At 37.3% G+C, this 20,628-nt stretch overlaps 2 protein-coding genes and 1 long non-coding RNA gene across 3 annotated transcripts; 2 read left to right on the plus strand and 1 right to left on the minus strand.

Annotated features, from left to right (window-relative positions):
• The first annotated feature begins 3,755 nt into the window (after positions 1–3,755).
• On the plus strand, positions 3,756–8,985 carry LOC120193663. The gene is made up of 3 exons (XR_005522872.1): positions 3,756–3,769; positions 5,812–5,815; positions 8,833–8,985. It is a non-coding gene; the product is annotated as an uncharacterized LOC120193663 (long non-coding RNA).
• A 3,048-nt stretch (positions 8,986–12,033) lies between these two features.
• LOC120193725 (1-aminocyclopropane-1-carboxylate synthase-like) lies at positions 12,034–14,113 on the plus strand. Its single transcript, XM_039196163.1, has 5 exons — positions 12,034–12,110; positions 12,176–12,350; positions 12,441–12,572; positions 12,657–12,817; positions 12,999–14,113. Exons 2-5 carry the CDS (start codon positions 12,204–12,206, stop codon positions 13,984–13,986), a joined length of 1,428 nt encoding a protein of 475 aa, XP_039052094.1. The 5' UTR covers positions 12,034–12,110; positions 12,176–12,203; the 3' UTR covers positions 13,987–14,113.
• Positions 14,114–14,318: 205 nt separating this feature from the next.
• On the minus strand, positions 14,319–18,934 carry LOC120193724 (monodehydroascorbate reductase, chloroplastic/mitochondrial-like). Its single transcript, XM_039196162.1, has 17 exons — positions 18,802–18,934; positions 18,522–18,693; positions 18,308–18,407; positions 18,131–18,208; positions 17,767–17,838; positions 17,537–17,655; positions 17,342–17,426; positions 17,173–17,262; positions 16,792–16,893; positions 16,550–16,639; positions 16,363–16,443; positions 15,929–16,000; positions 15,763–15,857; positions 15,552–15,640; positions 15,402–15,464; positions 15,265–15,305; positions 14,319–14,678 (listed from the first exon to the last, which is right to left on the minus strand). Exons 1-17 carry the CDS (start codon positions 18,809–18,811, stop codon positions 14,565–14,567), a joined length of 1,473 nt encoding a protein of 490 aa, XP_039052093.1. The 5' UTR covers positions 18,812–18,934; the 3' UTR covers positions 14,319–14,564.
• Positions 18,935–20,628: the final 1,694 nt, after the last annotated feature.

Consider the following 20,628-nt stretch of genomic DNA (forward strand, 5'->3'; position numbering starts at 1 on the left):
AAGTAAAAGGCAAAGAATTGAAACCTCTTTTGGACCAGACTTTATTACTTCCTTTATTTCTGAGATAAATGATTTAGACTTCATTTCAGATCCTATAGCTCAAATTTTTCTATTAGATGAGGATCCTAAAACTTTTGAAGAAGCTATAAGATCTATCGATGCTAGTTTTTGGAAAAGCGTTGTTAATGATGAACTAGAATCGATAATGTCTAATCATACTTGGGAATTAGTTGACTTGCCTAAGGGATTCAAACCAATCTCCAACAAATGGGTCTTCCGGAAGAAACTAAGGCCAGATGGTTCGATTCAGCGGTACAAGGCAAGGTTAGTCGTCAAAGGGTTCACTCAAAGGTTTGGTTTAGACTACTTTGATACATACTCTCCCGTTACAAAAATCTCAACGATTCGTGCATTATTTGCACTAGCCTCTATTCATAAGTTGCAGGTACATCAAATGGATGTTAAGACTGCTTTCTTGAATGGGGAACTAGATGAGGAGATTTACATGGAGCAGCCACTAGGTTTTGAGGCACCTGGTATGGAAGGCAAAGTTTGTAGACTCAAAAAGTCACTCTATGGACTTAAGCAGGCTCCTAAACAGTGGTATGAGAAATTTCATAAAACTATTCTTAGTTTTGGTTTTGTTGTGAATGGTTCGGATGCTTGTGTATATTCGAAGATGTTTGAAACTGAATGTGTTATCATAAGTCTTTATGTTGACGACATGTTGATTTTCAGTTCTAACATTGAGTCCATTAACAAAGTTAAAAATTTCTTGTCCACTAAGTTTGAGATGACAGATTTGGGAGAAGTAGATGTAATCTTAGGAGTCAAAGTTACCAAAACTGAGAAGGGATTTTCTTTATGTCAAGCACATTATATAGAGAAAGTGCTAAAGAAATTTGACAGTTTTGATGTCGTCCCTGTTCGAACTCCTTATGACCCTAGCATACATCTAGTTAAGAATAAAGGAAGTAGTGTTTCCCAAACTGAATATGCTAAATTAATCGGAAGTTTAATGTTCTTAATGAACTATACTCGGCCTGATATTGCTTATGCTGTGAGTAGACTAAGTAGATATACTCATAATCCGAGTGGTGAGCACTGGATTGCGCTTAAACGCTTACTGAAGTATCTTAAGGGTACTGTGAATTGGAAACTTGAGTTTGTTGGCTTTCCTGCGGTATTGGAATGATATTGTGATGCCAACTGGGTTTCTGATAATGATGAGGTAAGCTCTACGAGCGGGTATGTTTTTACTTTGGGTGGAGCAGCGATCTCGTGGAAATCATCAAAGCAGACTTGTATTGCTCGTTCTACCATGGAGTCAGAGTTTATAGCTCTTGACCTAGCTGGGCAAGAAGCCGAGTGGCTCAGAAGCTTGTTAGCAGATATTCCGTTGTGGGGAAGACCGACTCCTCCAGTTTCATTGTTGTGTGATTCACAAGCTGCAATATGTGTGGCTAAGAACCAAGCTTACAATGGTAAGAAAAGACACATTCGCATAAGACATGAATCAGTTAGACACTTGATAAAGAATGGAGTGATCTCTTTAGAGTATGTGAAGTCGGAAAGGAACCTAGCAGATCCACTTACCAAAGGGTTAAGTCGGAAGCTGGTCCTAGATTCGTCGAGGGGGATGGGTCTAAAGCCCATTGGTTGAGGAATTCATGGTGGATACCCAACTTAGTTATCTAAGTTCCATGTGGTCAAACGAAACCATGGAAAGACTCATAGTGCACATTCCTACTGTCTATCCCTATGATGAATAATGTGCATGCCCAGGATGAGCTTAATTGCTCTTAATAAATTCATAGCCCAGGCTTTGGGTGGTCTTAGTGAGAAAGACTTGATGAATTTACCGATTTTGGCTGAATATCTATTCTTAATAAGTTCATAACCCAGAGTGAGTGGGTAGGAAATGATGAACTTACCAACAGAAAGGTTGAGTTTGTTAAACTCTTAATAAATTCAAATCCAAGTATTTGGATGGTTCTAGTGAGAAGGACTTATTGAATTTACCGATAAATGAGGTTGAATATTTATTCTTAATGACTTTTTAGCCCAGAGTTTGGGTGGTTCATTTATAATGAACTTGAAAAAAGTCACCAAACCCTTTGTGAGGTTGAGCTATTATAAAAGCTCTTAATTATTTCATATTCCTTTTTAAAGGGTGGTTTATGTTGAGATAAACTTGATGAAATAACCTATGTAAGTGAGAAGGGTTAGCCGCCTTCTATGAAAAATGTTGGGCTATTTTTCTAGCACACTTACTAGAATCCTGAGGTAAGATGGCCAAATATATACGTTTGTATATATATATATCTTACACATCGAGGACTCAGGTGGATGAAGGGGTTAGTTGTGTGTTATGAGTTTACCCTGATCTTAGAAAGTTCCAGACTAGTTTCACTTATCTAAGAGAAGGATTGCTCATCATCACTATGTACTAGTTCCAGATATGTTCACTAGTGCTTAAGCAACTAATCTCGCTATTACTCTTCTGGAAAGCTTGTTTTCGAGTTTCAGAAGATTTCTTTCGCATTAGTGGGGGAATGTTGGTAATGCTCAATCCCACATAGTGTTGGAAACACTATTGGGAATGGTATTTAAGGCTTGACATTCCACTTTCTTGTTGAGTGATAGAGAACAAGGGGGGCTCTCGCGCACCGCCGCCGCCGTCCGTCCGTCTCGTCTCGTCTCGGCTCGGCTCGGCACGGCACGGCTCGGCTCGTGGTCGTGGTCGTGGTCGTGGTCGTGGTCGAGGTCGTGGTCGTGGTCGTGGTCGTGGTCGTGGTCGTGGTAATACGTGTCTTCGACACGTCCGCGCGGATACTATCTTTTTAGAGAAAATTCTTGAGGAATTTCTCTTTGAAAGAAACAAATGGAAAATGTGAAAGATATCAACTGATATTTATAGGCTGCTGAGGACTGTTTGAATTTCAAATAATAACAGCTGAATTATTTTTTTTTATAAGAAATTAAACAATTTATTCCTAAATTAAATCAGAAACGTTAAGATGTACCTGGACTGATTTACAGCTTTGTACAGAGGAGACAAGATGTTAATATCATGAGTTACAGGAGTTATTTGATTTAATTCCAGGGGTTACATGATATAATTTCGGGAGTTATAACAGCTGAATAATGATACAATGAACCTGGACTATTTCTGAGTCAGGTTCATCTAGACGTTTCAGCTGTTACAAATAAGAGGTTTAATCCTGAAATTTTATGGACGATTTTAACCCTATTTCTAGCCTATAAATAGAGAGCTATATTCAGCTTCTCAACTCACTCCAAAACATTTACAATTCACTTACAAAGTGTTTTCTAAAGTTCTTTCTATGAGTTCTCTCTGAGTGCTTTCCGATCAGAAGTGCAATACCACCAGCAGTCCACTCCGGTTTCGGGTGTACGGAATTCGGAGCGACCGTGTTAACCTCGGGGGACGGTCCGCCTACTGCAGCGATTACACACATCGAGGCGAATTCGTTTCTAAGGCAGTGGTTCTTACCACGACACGGTTTACGAATCTGTTCTTCTTAATTACTGTTTATATTTTCAGTCAGTGCTAACGGTGTAGTTTTGCAGTTCATATATCCAACAAGCTCAAAGTAGTTGAAAGGTCCAAATGGTATAGAATTGTTATTGTGTTGAATGGAGTTCATAGAATTGTTCATCCTGGGTCAGTTTTGTTTGAATGTCAACAAAGAACGAAGATTTATAATCAGAATATAATGATTATATCACTCAAATCATTTAAATTGTCGCATGTGTCGAAAGTATTGTTAAAATGGTTGTCAAGTTTGGCAACCAATTTTGAAAAAATAGTTTTTCAAGTTTGGTAAATATTTCTTTGAAAAATAGTTTTTCAAAGTTTGGTAGATATTTCTTGAAAAATGATAATGGGATAATCACAATTAATCCCTAGGCTTTAGGGTATTTACAAGATTAAGTCCTTAAGCTTCAATTATAAATACTCTAGTTTATTTAGCTTCAAAACCATCCCAAAATTATTTTTTTTCTCCCAATACTAGAGAGCTTTCTTGTGAGTAGTGAGTGTTTTGTAAACGCCTGTAAATTTTCTCTCTTAATAAAAGATCTGCAGCAGTCCGGAGACGTAAGCAAATTGGCTGAACTCCGTTATCAATTTCGGGTATTATTTTTCCGCTTTTATTTCACATTCTCACTAATCTGGTTATAGGGAAATTACTTGTATTCGTTTATTTTCCAACAACTGGTAATCAGAGTTTTTGGTTGTGAATTTTGTCATTTTTTTGCGAGATTACTATTCATTACCATTCACATGAATAGTGAATTTCGTGAATAGTAAAAAAAATTGTCGGCGATACGAATTTATCGACGGAGGTGTTCTAATACACGGTGGTTCGCAAGAATTGTCAGAAACGATCCAAACGAAGCCAGATTTGAGTGGGAGCGATGGCTGTAGACGAAGAGAATGTGAAAATTGAAAAGTTCGATGGTGCGGGCTTTGGCTTTTGGAAATGCAGATTGAAGATTTTTTGTACCAGAAAAATCTATATCAACCTCTCTCAGGAAAGCAACCAGAGGGCCTGAAGAACAAAGACTGGGTTTTTTTCGACAGACAAGCCCTCGGAGTTATCCGACTGACGTTATCCCGCAATGTTGCTTTCAACATAGCAAAGGAAAAGACCACGATGGGTCTTATGGCAGCTCTCTCCAGTATGTATGAGATGCCATCGGCCTCAAACAAAGTTCATTTGATGAGGTGATTATTCAATTTGCAGATGACGGAAGGGGCATCGGTGGCTCAACACCTAAATGAGCTCAACACAATCACAACCCAGTTGAGTTCTGTGGAAATTAAATTCGATGATGAAGTTCGAGCTTTAATTCTCTTATCATCTCTACCAGACAGTTGGAATGCTACTGTTATAATAGTTAGAAGTTCGTCGGGAAACAGCAAATTGAAATTTGACGATGTTCGGGATCTAGTATTGAGTGAAGAAATTCGACGGAGAGAATCGGGTGAAGCATCAAGCTCCTCAGCCTTGCACACGGAGTCTAGAGGGAGAACTTCATAAAGAAATTTCAAATCGTGGCAGATCGAAATCCAGACGGGGAAAATCCAGAACGGGAAAGAAAGATTTTACCTGTTATAATTGTGGCAAGAAGGGTTACTTTAAAAGAGACTGTCGAGCACTGAAGAAAGATACCGGCGCACAGGAGTCTGTCAACGTGACAGAGGATACAGGTGATGCCATGATTCTAAGCGTCAACAGTCCAATTGAATCATGAATCTTGGATTTAGGGGCATCTTTCCACTCCACCCCATGCCAAGAAATCATGGAGAACTATATCAATGGTGATTTTGGGAGGGTTCATCTAGCTGATAATGAAACCTTGAAGATCATCAGAAAATGAGACATTCGATTAAAGTTGTCAAACTAGACCACCTGGACGTTGAAGGGAGTGAGACATATTCCTAGCCTCAAAATAAATTTGATTTCTGTAGGACAGCTTGATGAAAAAGGATATAGCACAACATTTTCAGGATATGAATGGAAGATTACCAAAAGAGCACTCGTTATTGCTCGTGGTAAGAAGACTGGTACTCTCTATGTAACATCAAATTTAGAGAATATCATTGCTGCAGCAGATGTTGATGGAAAATCAAACATATGGCATCAAAGGCTTGGCCATATGAGCGAGAAAGGGATGAAGACACTTTTGTCAAAAGGGAAGTTGTCGGATCTAAAGAATGTAGATGTCGGACTATGTAAAGATTGCATCTTTGGCAAACAAAAGAAAGTCAGTTTTGCAAAGATTGGTAAGACACTCAAGGCAGAAAAGTTAGAGTTGGTTCATACTGATGTATGGGGACCATCTCCAGTTACATTCCTTGCAGGCTCGCTATATTATGTCACCTTCATCGATGATTCAATAAGGAAGGTGTGGGTTTATTTTCTAAAGAAGAAATTAGAAGTCTTTGATACCTTCAGAAAATGGAAGGCCATGGTGGAAAACGAGACTGGTTTGAAAGTCAAGCGGTTGAGGTCTGATAATGGAGGAGAGTACAAAAATAGTAGATTCAGAGAATTTTGCGCAAACAATGGGATCAAGATGGAGAGAATAGTTCACATGACACCGCAACAGAATGGCATAGCAGAGCGCATGAACAAAACTCTGAATAAACGTGCCAGACGCATGAGGATACACGTCGGCTTGCCCAAATTGCTATGGGCTGAAGCTATCAACACTGCAGCTTACCTGATCAACTGTGGGCCCTCAGTTCCCTTAGATGGCGGAATACCAGAGGAAGTTTGGAGCAAGAAAGAAATAAATCTTTCACACTTAAGAGTGTTTGGTTGTATTTCTTATGTACACATAGACTCTGCTGAAAGAAGTAAACTTGATGCTAAGTCCAACAAATGTTCCTTTGTTGGTTATGGCGGTGATGAGTTCGGTTATCGATTTTGGGACTATGAAAATCGGAAGATCATCAGAAGCAGAGATGTCATTTTCAATGAGAATGTGATGTACAAAGACAGATCAACCTTAAAATCAAGTATCTCAAACACTGAAGTTGAAACAAAGGAATTTGCTGAGTTCGAGGAGATTTCTGGAAATGATGTTCAGATCAGTCCTGAAGCAGTTCAAGAAGAACCAGGCACACCGGAACTAAGACGCTCCTCCAGAGTTCCTAAACCAACCCAGCAGTATTCTCCTTCTTTGCACTACTTGTCGCTAACTGAAAATGGTGAACCAGAGTGCTATGATGAAGCAATGCAAGTGGAGGATTCAGTCAAGTGGGAGTCTTCCATGAAAGATGAGATAGACTCACTTATGTCAAATCAGAAGTGGGAATTAGCTGAATTACCACCAGGCAAGAAAGAGCTCTACAACAAGTGGATTTACAGGATCAAAGAAGAGCAAGATGGGAGCAAACGCTACAAAGCAAGATTGGTTATCAAAGGTTTTCAGCAAAAAGAAGGTATTGACTACAATGAAATTTTCTCTCCAGTCGTGAAACTGTCTACAATCAGACTGATATTGAAAATTATAACTGTAGAAAATCTACATCTTGAGCAGTTAGATGTAAAGACAACTTTCTTTAATAGTGATTTGGAGGAAGAAATCTATATGAGGCAGCCAGAAGGCTTCATAGAGGCAAGCAAGAAAAATCTGGTATGCAGGTTGAAGAAGAGTTTGTATGGTTTAAAACAAGCTCCTAGACAATGGTACAAGAAGTTCGATAGCTTCATGAGTAGCAGTGGTTTTACCAAATGCCAAGCAGATCATTGTTGCTACATCAAGAGGTTCGACAATAGCTTCATTATTTTATTATTGTACGTTGATGACATGGTCGTTGTAGGCTCAGACATGCAAGAGATTATAAACTTGAAGCAAAAATTGTCGAAGTAGTTTGCTATAAAGGATCTGGGCACTGCAAAACAGATTCTTGGGATGAGGATTAAGAGAGACACAAAGTCGGGGACTTTGATGTTATCACAGGCTGAGTACATCAACAAAGTACTCTCCAGGTTCAGCATGCAAGATGCTAAACCAGTAAGTACACCTTTAGGTGTTCATTTTAGACTCTCCAAAGAACAATCGCCAAAGACGAAGTAAGAACGTGCACACATGGTGAAGGTGTCGTATACCTCAGCAATTGGAAGTCTAATGTATCTCATGGTTTGTACTAGACCAGATATTGCTCATGCAGTGGGAGCTGTTAGCAGGTACATGAATAATCTAGGCAAGGTACACTGGGAAGCTGTCAAATGGATCCTCAGATATCTGCGGGGTACTACAAACAAATCACTTTGTTTCAAATATGGAGATACGATACTGACAGGCTATGTAGATGCTGACTTAGACAGAAATGTCGACATCAGAAGAAGCACTACAGGGTATGTCTATACCCTAGAAGGAACTGCAGTGAGTTAGGTTTATCAACTACAGAAGATAGTTGCTCTCTCCACAACTGAAGCAGAATATGTTGCTGTTACGGAAACCAGCAAGGAGATGGTTTGGCTCCAAAGTTTCTTAGAAGTGTTAGGCAAGAAACAAGAAAACAATGTCTTGTATTGCGACAGTCAAATTGTTATCCATCTAGCAAAGAATCCGTCTTTTCATTTCAGGACGAAGCACATACAATTGCGATATCATTTTATCCGATCTCTTTTGGAAGATGGGATTTTGAAACTAGAAAAGATTAGTGGAGCTCAAAATCCGGCAGACATGTTGACAAAGACGGTGACCACGGATAAACTAAAGTTGTGTTCAGCTTCAGTTGGCATGCTAGATTAACAAGACTAGAAAGGTTGTTGCATCGATCGAGGTGTGAAGACAAATTAAAATCAGTCTTCAAGTGGGAGATTGTTGAAAGTATTGTTAAAACGGTTTTCAAGTTTGGTAACCAACTTTGAAAAAATGGTTTTCAAAGTTTGGTAAATTTTTTTTTTTGAAAAATAGTTTTTCAAAGTTTGGTAGATGTTTGTTGAAAAATGATAATGGGATAATCACAATTAATCCCTAAGCTTTATGGTATTTACAAGATTAAGTCCTTAAGCTTCAACTATAAATACCCTAGCTTATTTAGCTTCAAAACCATCCCAAAATCATTTCTTTCTCCCGATACTAGAGAGCTTTCTTGTGAGTAGTGAGTGTTTTGTAAACACCTGTAAATTTTCTCTCTTAGTAAAAGATCTGCAGCAGTCCGAAGACGTAAGCAAATTGGCTGAACTCCGTTATCAATTTCGGGTATTATTTTTCCGCTTTTATTTTGCATTCTCACTAATCTGGTTATAAGGAAATTACTTGTACTCGTTTATTTCCCAACAGTCTGAAGTTTATCAATTGGAATGAAAATGTTGAGGATCTTATTTCTGTGTGTTCTGAACTGTCTGAGCTACAAATATAAAGGAACTGCCTTAAACTCTTGAATTTTTATCATGAGTAGTTTTTTTAATCTTCCTGTGAACATTTTCTTTACTCATGGACGTATGCATATAATTTTAGAGTAGGTGTGGGTATTTCATGCAGTCTCTTACTGCTCCACCATTGCAGTTAAGACCGAAGAGAGCTGCCACCGAACAGCTAATGCCAGAACATGGATGCAAGCAAGTTAGGGCCTCGACCTCATATTCCTAATGAGGGTTTCTTTCTTTTCCTTGGTTCTCATGTAAATGTATCCCCTCATATCAGATGTCTGTTATAGAAACCGTAAAGTGGCTTATTCATTGTTGTAAACCGGGATACCATACTTGTTCAATTTGTGTGCACAAATCAAGCTTATAGTTAGGTTATCACTATAACAAGAAGTATTATGTGCAGTTCTATACATCCTCTTTTTCTTATTCATTCCATGTCTCATGGCTGAAATTCTAAATCCATGTATGTTCATTCAGGTATTCAAGATATCATCTTAAAATGATCTGCATATGTGCAACACTTGGTAACCTATTATATTTATGAAATTTAGAAAGAACTAAAGAAATGGTTTCTAAAATTTCATTGAGTAATCACTTGAGTTTGATAGAAAGTACATTTACTTATTTATACTAATAGTAAACCAACTGCTTAATTTACTAATTAACAATTTGTTTCAACAAAACAGAGACTAACTTCTAACATAATCACAGGTTTGAACTCATGACTTAAAGCTCCTTAATAGGGATGGATGCATGATTTTATGTTGGGGCGAGCATATAAAATTTAAGGAGGGGTGAACATATAAAATATTCGAGAATTTGAAATTTTCAAAGAAGCGACTGCTCCCACCTGCATCCTTTTTGTCCATCCCTGCTCTTGAGCTGCATTTTTTTTATTGAAATCGTATGCATTTGAATTGCCTGGTTTGTTAAACCCAAATATGAAACGAAAACCAACTCTACTAATTCGGAGCATTTAATGGTTTGTTTTACATGCATTGACAAAGCAAATTAATATATCTAATCTGCATTGCTGAGGAGTTGGAGAAGTGCAACTGACACTGCTTCAGTGGAGCAAAACCCTGATGCTTTGACTCTGATAGTGACTTCCCCAAAATGCAATGAACCTTGTGCTTTATATGAGACAAATACGATGAACCTAAAAAGGGAATGAATCATCCTTCAAAAAGCTTAATTTGTTTATGTACATATAATTGCACATTGTAAACATGATTTTTTGATTAAAAGTTATACGCATTGATGCTTTTAAGAGCTGTGTATTGAGTAATTCTGAAGAGGAAAAAACCGAGATGCTTTATTTCTCGGTTGAAATGTATTTAAGGTAATTATTCTCCTTCCTAAAAATATGTCTAATAGGATGTACAGTGTCACCATTAATAAACTTCATGATCATTTTTTTTTCTTCTGTTGTGGGATTAATGTCCCCATCTCTTGAGGACGTGACATATACATATACTCAAATTTTATGGACTGAGACCAGAGTGAATGAGCTCGTGTGCTGTGCAACCTGATTCATTCCAGTTGAGACTCATATCGGAAACCCAGATGCCACCTTAGTTCTTCAAAGACTAGAACTAGGCCCACTCAAGGAGGCTATCGTCCCGGCTGCTGGGAGCCGACCATTTTTTGTGAATCCTAAAGCGAAGACCCATGAGTAAAGCTGACAGCCTTGGTGAAAATCAAGTATCAAGGCACATAATGTGGTCCTGCTTAGACATTGCTCAGTGTAACAACTTGATGTATTTAGTTGGTCCAGCAAGTAGAAGAATGATGGTAAAAGATTTGACGGGCAACAGTTTCCAAATTGGTCAACAGTCTTATGAAGTTCGAAAGAAGGAAAAAAACACAACTTGTGAATACAATTAAAATCCTAAATTGGTCAAAATTTCCCATGTTCTTCAATTCCTTATTCTTACTAATGGCTGCCCTCGCGTGTTCAACTTTAGTGACTCCTTGTTTGAATTTTGAACCATTCTTTCTCAAGGCTTCACCATTGAAACATCAACATGAATGAGTTGCATGAATTTCACATGATTTGTTGAACACAAAGTTTGGCCAACCCAATCCCATATCTCTTTTTCTGACTCCAATTCCTTTTATTTCTTATGATTATCATTTATTTAATATAAACTCTCCTCCACTCATGCTTCGACCATTTCAAACACAATAGCTTCTAGTGTTATTGAACCAGATTAATAATTTTCAAACCTCCACTACCAGCAACCAAATGTTTTGACTTCATTAAAATAATACCTGTTTTGGGATAAGTATTAATTAAAATATTAAACGTGTTAATTACATGAGACATACAAAAGCTTAGACTCATGAACCTGTCAAACTGTATGTCTGTCTCTCTAATTAAGAGAATAGTTTTTTTTAACATATATAGGAAATAGATAAACCAGAAAGAGGGAGGGAGGGAGGGAGATGAAGTGGTGTCATTTTATCATTGAAAAAAATGGCGAAAATTAGCGTAAGAAATGTGGTATGTGATTATCACATGGGACGGTATTGGTTTAGTTCATTTAAGGCTTGTCTAAATTAAGAGAAAACCCAAGATTTTGTATCGGGTACAAACGTAAAAAATGTGAAATTACAAAATTTCATGTTTACAACTTTGATTATCAATAAAAATATAAAAGAATATTTAAATTATATGAGAATTTGAATTTATAATGGGTACAATCGCACATGTCGCTCTTCAATTCAATTTATTTAGGGATGGACTGAAGGAGACAGTCGGGGCAATCACCTCTAAAATTTTAAATTATCATATATTTTAAATTTTTTTATATTTTATATTGGTAATATGTTTTGACCCCAAGAATTTTATTAGTTTATATAATCTCTTAAAATTTTAGAAATTCGTCGTAAAAACTTCCATCCGTTTATGTCCAATGAACTGACGGAGGGAAAGAAGTACAACTGTAGTTTGAGCTCGTAAATTGTGTTTTAATTCTGTGAAAGATGTGTATTGTTGATCCTACATGGAACTTTCTGAGATAAACCCCATCCACATAGACTTGTAGGGATATTAACACTATAAATACCTTTGCTTTGCGCAAGTCCCCAGCACAGGCAAACCAGAAACAATCCACAATTCCTCCAGCATTTCAACTCACTCGCCAAAGCTAACCTATTCTTTTGTTTTTTTTTTCTTTCAATCATTTGTGAACTTGTTTTCATCTCCAAAGCTAATTTGTTCTTTCTCTATAAACCATCCCAAACCAAAGTTATATTCTTTATAGTTAAAAGAAGAAGATGGTTGCTATGTCTAAGATTGCTACTGGCAATGGTCATGGTGAAAACTCTCCTTATTTCGATGGATGGAAGGCATATGAGACCAACCCTTTTCACCCAACGGATAGACCCGATGGAGTTATTCAGATGGGTCTAGCTGAGAATCAGGTAAAATATAAACCCCCCTGCATTTTGTGGTAACTTGGCTGCTATCTATATGAAGAAACTGAAGGTGTTTTTGCTCTTTAACCTCTTCAGCTTTGCTTCAACTTCATCAAAAAGTGGGTCGTGAAACATCCAGAGGCCTCCCTCTGCAGTGCTCAAGGTGTAAACAAATTCAAGGAGACTGCTCTTTTCCAGGATTATCATGGGATGCCTGAGTTCAGACAAGTATGACGAGTTATATAATTAACAAAATCTTTCATATGCTTCATCTTCTTAATTCAGTACTTAATGAAACTGTTGTATATGCAGTCTGTTGCAAAATTCATGGGGAAAGTGAGGGGAGACAGAGTGAAATTTGACCCAGACCGCATTGTTATGAGCGGTGGCGCAACCGGAGCTCATGAGATGGTTGCCTTTTGCTTGGCTGATCCTGGTGAAGCATTTCTGGTTCCCACTCCTTATTATCCAGGGTAATCCATATTATTTTGACATTTTTCTTACGTTTTCTTTCTGGGATTTTCCTTTAAATTATGTATATAGAACCAATCTTAGATAAGTAAAACATGTAGCTGATGGGATTAAGGCTTAGAATGAGTTTGACTAATTTGAGCTTTTGAAAATTGATCAATGACATTTCCCTCTGATTTGCAGATTTGATCGTGACTTGAGGTGGAGAACAGGGGTTGAACTTGTTCCGGTCGTTTGTGAGAGTTCCAATGATTTCAAGATCACTACAAACGCCCTGGAAACTGCATATGAAAAGGCCAAAGAAGCTAACCTGAGAGTCAAGGGTTTGCTCATAACCAATCCATCAAATCCCCTGGGCACAATCTTGGATCGAGAGACATTGAAGGGTATTATAGAGTTCATAAATGAAAAGAACATACATTTGATTGGTGATGAGATATACGCTGCCACAGTTTTCATGGAGCCTGAGTTCGTTAGTATTTCGGAGATTCTCGAGGAAGTGGAGTGTAATCGTGATCTCATACACATTGTGTATAGCCTTTCCAAGGACATGGGGTTCCCTGGTTTCAGAGTTGGCATTGTCTACTCATACAACGATGCAGTGGTGAGCTGTGCTCGGAAAATGTCCAGCTTTGGACTGGTTTCCACACAAACCCAGCATTTAATCGCATCGATGCTATCCGACGACGATTTTGTTGATAATTTCATTATGGAAAGCAAAGAGCGGTTATTCAGAAGGCACAAGTATTTCACTTGGAGTCTTTCTCAAGTTGGTATTGGTTCTTTGAAGAGCAATGCCGGGTTGTTCATATGGATGGATCTGCGTAAACTCCTGAAGGAGAAGACGTTTGAGGCCGAAATGGATCTGTGGCAGGTGATAATCAATGAAGTTAAGCTTAATGTTTCCCCTGGTTCTTCTTTCCACTGCAATGAGCCAGGTTGGTTCAGGGTATGTTTTGCTAACATGGATGACCAAACCATGGAAGTTGCTTTGTTGAGGATTAGAACCTTCATGCTTGAACACAACAAGGCCATGGTTCCTCGTAAATTATGCAGCCGAAGCAGCCTTAAACTCAGCTTTTCTCGAAGACAGGACGATTTCATGTCTCAGAGCATCATGTCTCCTCACTCACCCTTACCTCAATCGCCACTCGTCCAAGCCAGGACTTAAGCTTGATCCACTAAAACTTTTTACCATATTATACAATTCTTAAAACAAACCTTTTAATTTACTTATGTTAGAGAAGCTGCTACATTTTCTGCCATGGAAATAATCCCTATACCATTCAACAATTGTATTTTTTGGGGTCTTTTCCCACATGCAAAAATGCAATATTGTGGGGAAAATCTCAACATTGGTGTGCACTGCTCATGCACATATATACTATTGTTGCTTATTTTACTTTTGTTTATATAAAATACTAAGAAAAGGACCAAATTGATGAAGATTATGTGTGTGGACTGCGATGAAGATTATGTAACTCGTTATACTACACAAGCAAATGGGTGACTGATTCAGTTATTATTGGATCCTCAAACGCCCAGAAGTAGTTTTCATCTACCAAAACTTCTAGGCGGTACATCTCTCTTATCACTGCATATCAAACAAGATTATACCTTTCGTTTCATGCCAAGTTTCAAACAATTATTCATGGTAAGGTTCCAAGATTTTATTACATGACGGTAACGTTGTGCAGGGACCAGTGCTTTCGAGGAGAGGTTCTGCGTGCAACTAAGCTTGCTGCTCAACTATAAGTTGGCCTTGGCAATTTCTAGTGCCTCCTCGACTGAAGAGGCTTTTTGAAGCTTGGCTTTGTCAATAGAAGGCTGGTTCCTCGCAAGTTCAGGAAGGAATTTAAATTCCTGTAACATGATCAAAACAAGGTGACCTTTAGAGCCTTGAGAGCAAAGTCTATTATAACGTAGCACAAAAGATGAAAAGTAAATACAGCATCTCAGATGAAATGACTAACGTGTATCTGGTGAATCTAACATGAATTACATACTGTTAAACCTCGCACGAAGCGCTAAATATAACTAATTTTTCTGCAGTGTAAATACCAAGAAGGATATTATATTGACATCATCGTCTCAAAGCACCATCTCTTACTGAAAGTTGATCCAACACCGAAGACAGTGCATCTCCTACAAACTATATTATTATTTCATACATGTCAAACTCAAAACTGAAATCTACAGTTACTTTCCTTTTTTCCATATATTATTTCGTTTTTTCTGTTGAAAAGATCAACTTACTTAAAACATATATACTTTATGAGGAATAGATGGTTTGTATAAACACCGTGTTTACTTGTATTGTAGCACTTTCTTCATTGCATCACTTTTTTTTTACCTCTCTTAGACATAACCTAAATTCAACATGAGTAAACAATCTCAATGATACAACCAACAATGCCAAGTGGCATGGAAATCCTGTAAAGGAAACTACCTCAGCACTTCCACTTTCAAGAAGAACTCCTTTCAATTTACCTGTAAGGTCATTAAGAAAAAGTTCAATCTTTCTTGGTCAAAAGTGTAACAGAAAATGGAGAGGGGGAAAGAGAGGACTTTAAGAAGTTCCATTACCATTATCTATCCAGAAAGTAGCAATTTTGGGATCAAAATTTCCAATCTCAACTGTCTCTCCAACTGGCCAAAAAGGTTATAATTGAAAAGTGAGATAACATATATTTTTTACATGTACTGTTAGAAATGCAAAGTAAAATATATTCTCACCGTTGTCTCCAAAAAACTGCCACCAAACTTTCCTGGGGCTCCCTTCATACTCAAAAACCCTAGAGTAAAAGTAGGGCAGATAATCATATCTGGAAAACAAAAACAGGTAATGATGCAAGTCGTCACCTTTTCAGAATTAAAGAGCGACACTGCATGTATCAACATCATAGAAATTTGGCTTGAGGAACAAAAGGGATAGACCGTTACATACGTGTGAGTTTGTTCACTAAGTAATGCCTTAACACAATGTTGTGCAGATCGACGAGCATGATCAACATGCTCAACTCGTGCCATGCGGTCATACATCTGTCATGATAAAATGTGTACTTTTGCAGATCTTGAAAGGAAAAATGAATATTGATTTGAAAATATTGTACCTTAAGGGGGAATGCTGCAACATCTCCCACTGCAAAGATTCCAGGTACGCTTGTCCGGAACAGACCATCAACCTGGTTCATGTTCAGACATCAATCATCATTTTTTTTTTATAGGAAGACATCAATCATCATATTCACATACTCGACAAGAAACAATCAGAATCTCAACCATGATCATAAAAGGCATGAGAAAAAAAAATTCTGGTGGTCTTCTTAACAGTAAACAATAGAAAATGTAAGAAAAACATAAAAGAAGTTCATCAAGGCATATAAAATATACTAGTACAACAAGTCGGTTACCTGCATAAAGTGACAACAATATCATAAAATATTTATGTATATTACTAGATACATGAATAATAATGCATTAAAGTTAATTGTAATATGTAGTATCAAGGAAAAAATAATTCGATCAAAATAAAGATGATGCTCACCTGTATGCCACCAACAGTAGAATTTAACCCTACCGCTTCAAAGGGACTAACTGCAGGTTTTGCTCCAATACCTATAACTACCTGCAGAATGATGAAAATATTGGATAAAAGGACAACTTGCCTAGTTCTCCCACCACTAACAAATAAGAAGAAAAAACAAGAGTTTTACTTATAACAAAATAGTTACCATGTCAGCTTCTACAGTAGATCCATCTCCAAGTTTAACAGCAGCTACCCTTCCATCAGAACCAGCTTCTAAGTTTTTGATAGAAGCACCCTGGTCAGTGGTTTAACAGTCACAGGTTTTAATTAAGTTCAGGTGTTTATTGGCGGCTAACTGAAAACCAATTTCAAAATAATGAACTTTGCTGCACACAAATTCAGATTGCAGCATGTGTAAGAGAAAAGAGACACTCATAGAGTTAGTACCTTTAAAAATTTGACACCGTTCTCTTTGTATAGCTCTTCATACCTCTGAGCAAGAGAAGGAGTGAATAGTCTTTGCAAAAGATGATTCTCTGGGAAAATGATCTACATTAGGAGCAAAAGGATACTGAATTAAAGCTCAGCAAGTCATTACAAAATATATAATCTCGTGCACAGGCTCATGCAGAATTGCACATGTTTGTGTCAAACTCCAAATATATACATTTCTTGAAACATAAAGAAACTTTTCACTCTCAGTTTTCAAGATATCAGGAGTGACACCAGAGTTAAGACCATAAAGAAAAACTACAGAAGAAACGCAACTGTTTGTTTTGGTTTCATTAATAATTCAAAAAAGTAAATTTACCAAATAAAATTAATTACCGAAGTATCAAGTTTCCAGCCAACGGCAGCAGCAGCAACTTCCATCCCAATATAACCACCACCAACAATCACCACCTTATGTGCCTTCTCCTAAATATTAAAAAAAGTTTTATCAACCATATAGGAACCATATAGGAAATATGTGAGTTAAAGGAGCTCTTTAAAGTACCAAAGATGAGACTAGTGAGTCGGCATCTGCAACATCCCGAATATAGTGCACACCAGGAAGGCTACCACCTATATTATTTGGAAATCTGAAATAAATACATCAAGAAATCAGTGACTACTTCTTTACCGTTTTACTAGTTTATGTGTATAATCTAGGACAACTAAATGGGAGGCCAATGCAAACCGATAAGCATACCTTGAGGCTGTACATCCTGTAGCAATTATAAGAGATCCATACTTCAGCAATTTGCCTGAACTAGTCGTTAGGGTTTGCATTTCAGTATCAATACTCGTTACTGGATCCTCATAAATCATCTAATTATAAAAGAGAAGCAGGGGAGAAGGTTAGAACAAGTAAACATCTGTTTCTCAGCTCACCAAGTTAAAGGTTACGAAAGACATATCAAAATCAGCTAGAAGAAATACCTCAATCCCTTTCTCTTTGTACCATTCAGGAGTTTGCCTTTCACCACCAGATCCAACACAAGTATGAAAACCCTATTATGATTCAATGTGAAACAATCAAAACAATATATAACATATTACAAGCATGAAAACGTTCAAGCCCACAGAAAACTACACCTGAATAGGTTTGAAGTTCTAATCATTGAGAAAATGAACTTGCAACATAACTTCATCTAAAAATCACATAAATGCAATAAAATACTCTCAAAATGACCCAACGTGGGAAAAAAAGACTCATTCACTCACAATTCTTAACAAGCACAAAATACATAATTCAAGTTATTTTTTTTTTTTTAAAAAAAGGAGATGTGCTGAAGATTCTTACAGGTAATTGAGCTGGCTTCTTATCTTTAGGAAACAAGTAGCCCTTTGTCAAAGCCGGTCTCTCATACGGTGCATATGCCTGCAAAATTTTAACAACATCAAATCAAAAGCCCAAAATCAAAACCACTACATAATAAAAGAATCATTCAAAAAATGCAAAATAGGATATGGAAATCACCTCTTTAGACACAATACAGAGCCTGCCATCGGCCATACCATGTTCGACGAATGTCCTCGCTGCATACCCAGCAGCATTGCCTCCTCCAACGATCACAACTCTATCAGATGCCGGAAAAAATGAACAACCCAAATTCCATCAAGTTATATAAACGTGGAATTGTTAGCCAAATTGGAAATCGGAAAAAAAAAAGCTTTGATTCAGAGAAACTAACTCTCGGTTGTCATTAGAAAAAGAAGAGGAAACGACGAAGTGTCTGGTGAAGCTTCTGAACCGGATGCACGGGGAAGGGCGAGAACGAGTGAAAGAAGAAGAATGAGGGCACCAGAGAGCGAGTCCGTGCTTAAGTTGAAGCGAGTTCGATAAACTCCCCATTACTTTTCGAGCTGTAAAAAGAAAGAATGAAAGGAGAAAATACTTAGAAAAAGAAGTGAAATTTGATATAAAGATCAGCAATTACAGTAGCAGCAGCAGGTTTAAGTGGAAGATCGGACCTTGGGACATGTTATTTGAAGGTGTTTTAGTAGTGAGAGAAAACTCCGGAAAATGATAAGTTTATTAATTATTGAGGCGACTTTGGCTCTAGAAGGGAGCCAAGGGGCATGAGACTATGCCGATTCGAAACCCCTTTAATAGGCCTGTAAACGAATCGAACGTACACGAATTGAGGTATATTCATGTTTATTTATTTAATAAATAAACGAACATAAACGAACACGAACATAAACGAACAAAATGTTTTTTGTTCATGTTCGTTTATTAAGGAATATAACTTGTTCATGTTCGTTCATTTAATAAATAAACGAACATAAACGAACACAAACATAAACGAACACGAACATAAATGAACACGAACATAAATGAACATAAACATTGGAGACCCTACCTAGGGGTGTAAACGAGTCGAGCTCAAGTATTGTTGAGCTCGACTCGAACTCGAAAACTTTCAAAGTCAGCTTGACTCGACTCGAAAACTCACGAGCTTAAAATTATCAAGCTCGACTCGAACTCGAAATATAATATTAAAACTCGACTCGAACTCGAAAATGCTCGAACTCAAAAAAAAATTAAGAGCTCGATTATTGGATTCTTGAGTTCAAAGTAAACTGACTTGAGTTGATGGATGATAACTATTTACTTGTAAATTCGAATACTCCATTATATATGAAAGAAAAGAATATTATTTGAGTAGAAGAAACGACGCTAAATACTTAACATCCCTTCTGGAATCCATCACCTTTGGACTTGGTTTTGAAAGCAACCGGTTTCTGGGACTCCTTTTTGTTCATCAGATAACCAATTGGTGGCGCAGTCAAATAGGGTTCCGACGCAATGGATGTTGACGGTGTTGGGTATGCAGTTTATGGATCGTTCAAAAAGAACTAAACCATGTTAATATTGTTGGGTTTTTCAAATAAAATTGGGTTAATTATGGAGTTGGTCATCAGAATATCAGATTAATTAATATTTTTAAGATACTTACAAATTAGTCACCAAAACTGATTTAAGAAGATTGGATTAAATATAAATAAATGAACATAAACGAACATAACCGAACAAACATAAACGAACATAACTGAACGAACATAACTGAACATTCACGAACGTAAATGAACGAACGAGACCTATGTTCATATTCGTTCATTTAATTAAACGAACACAAAATCTTGTTCATGTTCGTTCATTTAATAAATAAACGCACAGAAACGAACTTCCCGCCGCACGGTTCACAAACGATTTACTGAACGTTCAGCTCTTTTACAGGCCTACTCTTTAGGCCTTTAAGGATGGTTAAGCAATCAGCCCAGCACCAGTGATCTTTTGACAGATGGGAAATTGGGCACCCGATGTTCAGATAAGAGTCGGCGACCTGCCTAGTTAGCTGCATTTCACCATTCGAGGGCTCTGCCTATTATCTGGGAGAAAGCCGGAATATGCCCAACCCAATTGTCTTGATCATACTATTAAAATTAGTTCCTAACGTTTTTCAAAATAATTATTTTCAGTTTTTTTAAATACTTTAATTCTTAAAGTTTCAATTTTTAATCAAAATCTGCAAACTTGTCTCAGGTTTGTTTTCTCCTGCTCAAATGGTTCCCATTTCCAAATTGTCCAAGAAGGCTAAAACAAAGTTCAGCCAAGAAGAGCATATGAAAATGTTAATCAAACATACATTTACATTCAGCACAGTGAGAAACTCTCAGTCGAATACAAAAATGTTATATAGTAGTTAAAGTATTTACACTCGCCTCGAAGCTTCTCTACTCAAATCAAACAATGGTTACCATGTTAAACGAAGGGCCACAGCTTAAAAAAAACAC

The sequence above is a fragment of the Hibiscus syriacus genome, unplaced genomic scaffold (assembly GCF_006381635.1).
Source record: "Hibiscus syriacus cultivar Baekdansim isolate YM2019G1 unplaced genomic scaffold, ASM638163v2 tig00116996_pilon, whole genome shotgun sequence".
Lineage (NCBI taxonomy): Eukaryota > Viridiplantae > Streptophyta > Magnoliopsida > Malvales > Malvaceae > Hibiscus > Hibiscus syriacus.

Excerpts from the sequence above, each read along its gene's own strand:
- LOC120193725 (XM_039196163.1), top strand. The coding sequence starts at position 12,204 with ATGGTTGCTATGTCTAAGATTGCTACTGGCAATGGTCATGGTGAAAAC. Across the intron at positions 12,351-12,440 it reads TGGGTCTAGCTGAGAATCAG|CTTTGCTTCAACTTCATCAA; the intron begins GTAAAATATAAA and ends TAACCTCTTCAG. Across the intron at positions 12,818-12,998 it reads CCCACTCCTTATTATCCAGG|ATTTGATCGTGACTTGAGGT; the intron begins GTAATCCATATT and ends TCTGATTTGCAG.
- LOC120193724 (XM_039196162.1), bottom strand. Across the intron at positions 18,209-18,307 it reads TCTGTATTGTGTCTAAAGAG|GCATATGCACCGTATGAGAG; the intron begins GTGATTTCCATA and ends AAAATTTTGCAG. Across the intron at positions 16,640-16,791 it reads ACGGTGTCAAATTTTTAAAG|GGTGCTTCTATCAAAAACTT; the intron begins GTACTAACTCTA and ends ACCACTGACCAG.